Source organism: Sinocyclocheilus rhinocerous, unplaced genomic scaffold (assembly GCF_001515625.1).
Source record: "Sinocyclocheilus rhinocerous isolate Xijiao unplaced genomic scaffold, SAMN03320098_v1.1 scaffold1612, whole genome shotgun sequence".
NCBI lineage: Eukaryota > Metazoa > Chordata > Actinopteri > Cypriniformes > Cyprinidae > Sinocyclocheilus > Sinocyclocheilus rhinocerous.
The window spans coordinates 18,515-26,526 of record NW_015636539.1 but is presented as its reverse complement, the minus strand read 5'-3'; the positions used below and the strand labels follow the sequence as shown (position 1 = coordinate 26,526).

The 8,012-nt window shown below is 38.8% G+C and overlaps 1 protein-coding gene across 3 annotated transcripts in view; it reads left to right on the top strand.

Moving 5' to 3' along the window:
* Positions 1–8,012, top strand: part of kntc1 (kinetochore associated 1) — a 75,126-nt gene that overhangs the window by 55,520 nt on the left and 11,594 nt on the right. For all 3 annotated transcript variants that reach the window (XM_016562514.1, XM_016562512.1, XM_016562513.1), the window contains 5 exons: positions 163–275; positions 3,253–3,305; positions 3,449–3,527; positions 6,725–6,849; positions 7,000–7,135. In XM_016562514.1, the coding sequence (XP_016418000.1) occupies positions 163–275; positions 3,253–3,305; positions 3,449–3,527; positions 6,725–6,849; positions 7,000–7,135 (506 nt within the window). The remainder of the gene's footprint in view (positions 1–162; positions 276–3,252; positions 3,306–3,448; positions 3,528–6,724; positions 6,850–6,999; positions 7,136–8,012) is intronic.

The following is an 8,012-nucleotide window of genomic DNA, read 5'->3' as shown; positions in this document are numbered from 1 at the left end:
GTGTGTGTGTGTGTGTGTGTGTGTGAGAGAGAGAGTGTGTGTGTGTGTGTGAGTGTGTGAGAGAGCGTGTGTGTGTGAGAGTGAGTGAGTGTGTGTGTGAGCGTGTGTGTGTGTGAAGACATTTGTATTTGGACTCAGCTCCCTTTTTCTGTAATTGGACAGACATTCACAGCGTGGCCAAAGATATTGCCTCCATCAATGGTGTCGATCTTTTGAAGATCCGGAACATTCTTCTGGAGAAGTGGTTGTGTCAAACAGGGCAGTCGAATGGCAAGGTAAGTGCCATATGTCACAAAATCACTGCAAAATCTCTTGAGGAACAAACATGTATTTGCTACAGTAGATCTCCTTATTGTTGTCCCGTGTTTACAGAGTAGAGGAGCACTCAAACTGGTTCACACAGTGATAACCTCTTTTTTTACATTAAAGTACTTTAATATTCATTATACAGAGACGAGATGAAAAGAAAATACCATCTAAACTTTTCTAAAGACAGTCAGTTCCCCTCAGAGACAGTCATATAAACTCCCACCACCAACTGTATCGCGATTCGTTTAACATCTCAACCCACTTCAATCCTCACATATTTGTGTCAGTGTTCAGCCGGCTCGCGGTGCATCGTTACACAGTAATGGAAGCTCGTCATCAGAAGAGACGGGGCGGGTTATGAACGCGCAATATGAGTGAGCTTCATCTGATCGTGATCGCGGAAGAGAAAACAGACTGAGAGCGCTGGAAGACACTAATGCTCATCAGATCGCATAATTCAGAATAGAAATGATGATTCTGTCTAAAGAAATGTCAACTGAATATGTGTAAAGAGATCAGTATTTCTTCAAATATGCACACTTTTGGACTAAAAGCCCTAATGGACGCTGTTCAGGGACACTTGCACGTGACTGTCTGAGTTTATAATTCTCCATGCAGAAAAAACCCTGTAAGAACTGCAGCGTATAATTAAATCTGCACAATAAAAACAGTACAAAGCAGTATAACATAAATTAAGAACAACAGTTTCTCTCTTTCGTGTATTACCGTATTGACCCGAATATAAGACTATGTTTTTTTCTTGGAAATACATCTGAAAAAACGCGGTCGTCTTATATTCAGGGTCTAGACTTTGACATGTCAATAATACACCCACAACACTAGGTGGCGCCAAATACACATAAAATGAGTGTGCCATGAAATACGTAATGTAATGCGTGTTGTAAAGATCGCCAGTAAAAACAAAAGAAAAAGAAAACCTTACAGCTGCACGAGTCGTGACTGTCACGTTAGCCTGACGGGACCAAACTCCCTTTGTGATTTTAAAACGTAAGACAGTACCCAGATTTGAAGACTACAGTAAGATTTAACTTCTACTGTTAATAAGATTTTGGCAGGCTACTATTAGATGGATAGCCTAAATGTCCTAATTCAGATGGGCTACCTCTTTTTTTGTTTTTTTTTAATGGTATATCAAAAAGTGTATATTTTTAAAATGTGATTGTTGGTACATTTTACCAGTTTTTACCATACTTTCAAAACAAAAATTAAAATAGGAAAAATATGAAAATAATTGAAGACAAAATGTGTTTTACTGAGAAAAAACAAGATTTTGTTTTTAAAAAAACCTTCAGCCTACATCTGGAAAAAGGGGGGTCGTCTTATATTCGGGCCAATACGGTATATACTCTATATGTCATTGTGTGCCAATCACAAAACCCAAACCAAAAGAAGCATTTATCCTGAAACGGACACTTTTCCTACACCTGCTCTGTAAGGTTCAGCATCAGACTGTCTCCGTGTGAAAGAGCACCGCTTCACACCTTTCTGTTTCCACCATCAAGCTCCTGAAGCACTGGATCCGACTGGACTGAATGAGTCTCACTGCTGGAGTCTAAAAGAACAAAAAATAATGTAACAAACCATAAAGCAGTGTGTTTTAGAGCTGCAGAATACACACAAATCTCCATTAATCCATTTATTATTATTATTAGAAAAAAAATGTTTTTTAAAATACACGCCTTTTTGGGATTTGAACCCGAGTCGTTGACAGCGCTGACTAACTCTCTACCGCTCGACTGTGGGTTAACTTGACAAACAAAGTTCTCTTTTCCAGAGAGACGCGCTCTTCATTCCTCTCACTTCACAATCATAAAAATAATCAGTGGCGTCATGCAGATCAGTTTTTGTGTTTATTATAGTGCAAAGAAGCCGCATCCTAATTGAGAGCCATATTCAGTTCAGCAAATTCATCAGACTGTGAGCAAGGCGATCCTCCCGAGTGAGAAAATAGCTGTCTAATAACTTCACAAGCCAGATATAAAATGTTTAGGACAGCTGTTGTGGTGCTTATTTTTATAACAGTAATAATGATAATATTAAAAAAAACACCACCCCGCTAAAAAAAAAAAGTCTGAATTGTTTTGTTGAATAAGCCAGATCTAACTGTGGTTCTCTCATGGTTACTTGTAACTTTCTAAATCAGTATTCTAACACTATAAATACTATAGACTGTAAATACTACTAATACATATAATAAATGTGTGCACTCTAAGATGTATGTAGAGCCTTCCAGTCAACATTAGAGCGCCACCCTCAGGCTGAACGACGCAAGCACACTAGACCTCTGGCAGAAGCGTTGTGCATGAGTTCAGTTATTTGAATGTTTCGCTGGTAATCATGAGTTAGTCATATAGCTGACCGTCTGACCCAGAATCTGCCTCACCGTAATGTATGTTCAGGAGACACCACTGGCTGTCTCTCTAATAAATGATCAAACTCAGGACAGAAGAAGCGTGACTGCCTGAGTTTAGCTGCTCTTTATTAAAAAAAAAGATCACACATGCAAATTACAAATGGCTGGACCAATATAAGAGATGCAATATACAAAAAATAAATAAATACAGCATGTATAAAACAGTGCTTTAAATCTTTTAGGCACGCTAGGTCTGTTTAACAGTAGCATTCAAAAAAGAAAACCTGTCAATTTCACTAATTATGGGAGTAACTTCTGCTGAAGTGTAAACCGTCACAAACTCGGTGCAGTGGGTACTATTACACATTCTGTGTTGGCGACAAATTTAAATGGATACTTCACCCAAAATTAAAATTGTTATCATTTATCTTTAGTTCTGTGGAGTTTTTTTTTGAAAGCCATTATGTCTGTAGCTTGTCCATCCAAAACCCCAGCTGGATTATATCTGTGTACTTATCATGATTTTGCATTCTTAGACGAGACTGATATTCATGCCTCCTTTGTTGTAGGACAATCATCAGGACAGTGTGACTAATATAAATGATGATCCTGATCTCATGAGGTACTAAATATTTTGGTATTATACCACATAATATGATGTAACAGTACCAAATGTTTTTACAATGGTCCTGTAACATGGTAGATGTCCTGTTGAAGTATTTCTCTCTCTCTGTTTCTTTTCCCGTTCTTCTCTTTGTACTGCAGAGTTGTTTACTTGCTGCAGATGCATCCTATGGATATAAGTGCTCGGTTGCTCAGTCCCATCCTGACAGCACAGACATGGGTGAGTAGTGCGTGTGTGTGTGTGTGTGTGTTCAGTGTGTGTTCAGTGTGTGTGTGTGTGTGTGTATGTGTATATATATACACACACACACACACACACACAGAGTGGGTCTAGAAAAGAATCTCCCCCTTTAAAATAATTAAATTTTGTTGATTTGCAGCCTGAAATGAAGACGGACACAGTTTTTGTTTTATCAGCTGTATTTGCTCAGTGCAACTTATAACATCCAAGTGAAAGATGAAACGCCAACTTGACTATTACCCAAAACTGAGTGTTGGGTAATAGTCAGTTTTAGTACCATTTTAATATGCAATGGATTATCAAAATTAAAACAACACAAAGAACATAATATTTTCAGGAAATTATTATCATTAACATAATTTAAGGAAAAAAAAGAAAAAGCTATTGTTTTCATTGTTTTTGACTCATGTAACTGCATTTTAATAAAAGATATTATATAAAGACAAGTAAACGATAATAAATGAACAATTGACCATGATCATGGTTATTAATATTATCACAGTATTGTTAAAATGTGTTGGAAATCATGAATTTTATCTCGAAAACCAACAAACAACAAATAAAATTAGCAGTTTTTGTTTGCATAAACATTAAAAGTAATGATGGCCGGATTTTATACAAACAAAACAAATCTTGGTTGGGTGACTTACAACATGACATGTTATCTACTAACATGTGCTACATGTTCAAATAAATATTTGACAAAAAAAAAAAGTTTTATGAAATTATAAACCTCAGTTCAGTCTTAAACTCGTTTTTAAGAAAATAATAAAAATCATAAATTATAGGCTTTTATCTGCTCCATAAAGTGCGCATGCGCAGTCCTAAGCGCATGTCTCAGAGCGCTGACTGTTTCTTTAGCAACCGGGACGTCTAACGGCAGCTGCAGTGACGCGCTGACTTTACCGATTAGCGATTGGCTCTTTCATTCAGAAGGCGGGGCTTCCTGCTATTGAGCGGCCTTATTGAGTGTTGCATTTTTCCTCATTCAGAACTATACGAGTGACATGTCTTGGGTATTCTATAGTCTTTGGCATTGATGAAGCCTTTTGTCTCCATCTCCTGACTTGTGCCTGTCCACAGCTTTATCCCGGAGATCTTTTAACAGTGCCTTACCACCCAGAGTTGATTGTTTGCTTCAGTTGCTCTACCAAGGACTGAAATGCTCCAGGAAAGCTCTTTTCATGCTGAGCTGATCAAAATGAGCACAGCTCATCACAGGTGAAAGTCAAATGGGTTAGTGTAGGGTGACCATACGTGCCATTTTTCCCGGATGCGTCCTGGACTGTATCATAAATGTTGTTTATTTTGCTCAAATAGCATTAAATAAAGCTTATTTTTCAGGCTAGATCAGCCAGTGCACATGCGCAGTCCTAACCGCACATCTCAGAGCGTTGGCAGTTTTTATAGCAACCGGGACTTCTAACGCAGCTGCAGTGACGTGCTGACTTTACCGATTAGCGATTGGCTCTTTCATTCAGAAGGCGGGGCTTCCTGCTATTGAGCGGCCTTATTGAGTGTTGCATTTTTCCTCATTCAGAACTATACGAGTGACATGTCTTGGGTATTCTATAGTCTTTGGCATTGATGAAGCCTTTTGTCTCCATCTCCTGACTTGTGCCTGTCCACAGCTTTATCCCGGAGATCTTTTAACAGTGCCTTACCACCCAGAGTTGATTGTTTGCTTCAGTTGCTCTACCAAGGACTGAAATGCTCCAGGAAAGCTCTTTTCATGCTGAGCTGATCAAAATGAGCACAGCTCATCACAGGTGAAAGTCAAATGGGTTAGTGTAGGGTGACCATACGTGCCATTTTTCCCGGATGCGTCCTGGCCAGGATTTCTATATTGCCTAAAATATCTAGAAGATGAGATTTGTTTGTAATTTCTGAATTTAAATTCATTATGATATTTTTTGTGGGGCACAAAGACTGAATACATTTTTAAAAACACTAATCTTATCTTAATCATTAATCTTAGGGTGACCATACGTGCCATTTTCCCAGAATGCGTCCTGGCCAGGATTTCTATATTGCCTAAAATATCTAGGTTTTGGCTTTGTTTGCGTGTGCAGACCGATCGGTGTATGACATCAAAGTACCATACAGACGGTTATGCTTTCGAAACGCTCTCGAGGTACTTTGATGTCAAACACTGATCGGTCTGAGCCGCACTGCTTTTAAGTCGAACACACCTAATATGTACACGTAATTGCATCGCTTTGACGTAGATCCCGCCTTCTCACACGCCATGATTGGTCCATTATGTACAATGCTTGCATGTTATTGGTCAAACTACTTTTCGATCATTACCTTCAGCAAGCATGAAAACAGGAAAACAAAGCCAAAACAAATCCTGGCCAGGACGCGTCCTGGGAAAATGGCACGTATGGTCACCCTAGGTTAGTGTGCCATTGAGAAGCTGATGAACTGCACCTGATTGAGTTTACAAGTCATTTTTAGGAGGAGCTGATCCTTTTTCCAACTCAGTGATTCTGTTTTTTATTTTTTTCTGACATGTTGGTGTTTTATCTTTCACTTGGATGTTATAAGTTGCAATGAGTATATATAATATATATATACACACACACAGACACACACTCACACACAGACAGACACAGACACACACACACTTTTTTCTTCTCCGTAAAATTTGGCACATTTACTCGGATTTGTATGTAAGACCAAAACTGCATAAGTAAACAAACAAATAAAAACATACATTTAAATATGTATATTCTAAAATAAATATGTATGTTTAGTGTTCTGTGTGAAGTGGCACTAAAACGCTATCTAGAGCAGACGTAAGCAGTGTGTCATGTCGAAAGTAAACCGAACCCATTTTAATCGGTCTACACTACACTCTCACGTTGCACCAAGCTGACATTAGACCGATTCCTCATTCTGTGTCTGATATATTTGCACTACATCCGGCAACAGAACAAATGGATGAGGAACGTCCAGTGAAAACAACTCGAGCTGAAATGACAGACGGGGTGTAATGCTTGCAGTGGTTCATCTACAAATATCAGACAAAGAGGACAGGAGGCGGATATTTAACACAACCCTGATTTAAAAAACCATGTTACTTAACCATTGCTGAATCTAACTAAAACTAAACTGAAACCCAAAAAAACTAACTACTGAGCCCAGCAATTAACATCTGTTGATCTGTGCAGCCCCTGGGAGGATCAGGCCTTCGTTTGACCTTCGAACACCGCAGTCGAGCTCTGCTCTGTCTCACTCACTTAGCAGATGCTGCCACCTTGGAGACACTTTCCAACCAGCCTAGCAGCAAAATCAAGTGAGCTGCATCAACAATATTCTATTCATTTCAACTCTTATTTGTGTTCAGAATAGAACTGTCCAGTGTTAACGCAAACACATTTTTGGCATTTGTTTTAATCATGAATGAATCTGCAGCATTAATGACCATGTACTAATGTTTTCACAGATATTATTTGAAGTGCTACATGTACCTTGCCCAGATGGAGGCCCTGAACATTCCCTATACCTTGGAAATGTTCATCAGCAGCCCCAAGGAAGGCATGATCAAGGGTTTATGGAAGAACCACAACAATGAACCTCAGGTAGATATTGCTACTAATATTGAAACTAGGGCTGCACAGTATATCGAAATAAAATGGATATTGCGAAATGGCTTAGTGCAATTGTAAGTTTGCGGAGGCTGTGATTTCAGAGTGAAGCGTGACATTTACATGCGTGTAGATCATGAATGATTCAGTGTTTCAGCGTCTGAGAACACTTGGTTAATTTACTGTGACTCGAGCTCTTCTGGGATCACGGCAGGACTGGCCTCTGACGCTCGGGACAGTGCTGCAGCGTCACGAAAGCTTAGCAGTTGCATGTGTCTTGTCATTTTAAACATTCAAGTGATTTTAAACCATTCAAGTGAAAGAGAACTTTATTTGGTGTTTGCGTGCTGTTTTCTGTGCCCGCACGTTTAAAACACAGAGAGCCGTCTCTGACGGCACACAAATTTAGTTCTCTTTTACACCATCTTACCCTTGAACAGACAAATACACACAAATTGTGTCAAAATGCCTGTCTTGGCTAGTATCACTTCACATCAGTTATGCCTTAAGTGATTGTAAACAGTTGAGAAAGAAATCAGAAGAGTATCAGCACACTGGATCTCTGCAATAGGTCTTAAAGTGACAGCAGTCTATACTGTACTGGCTCCTGTCAGTGTCATCAATGTTAATCAAACTAGAAAAGAGAAAATCTCTCACTGTTCAGTGATCTTACCACAAGGGTCTAATTTTATCGTCTTGCTTCAAAATAAAAATTATAAATTTCACTCCTCAAATCCAAAAACATTGATGTGTCCACAGATCCTTTGTTAACAAATAGACAAAAAACTCTAATGACCCACCCGCCTTAATTTTTTCTCTTGACCATAGCACAAACTGTACCCTACATAATGCTTCATATATATATATATAT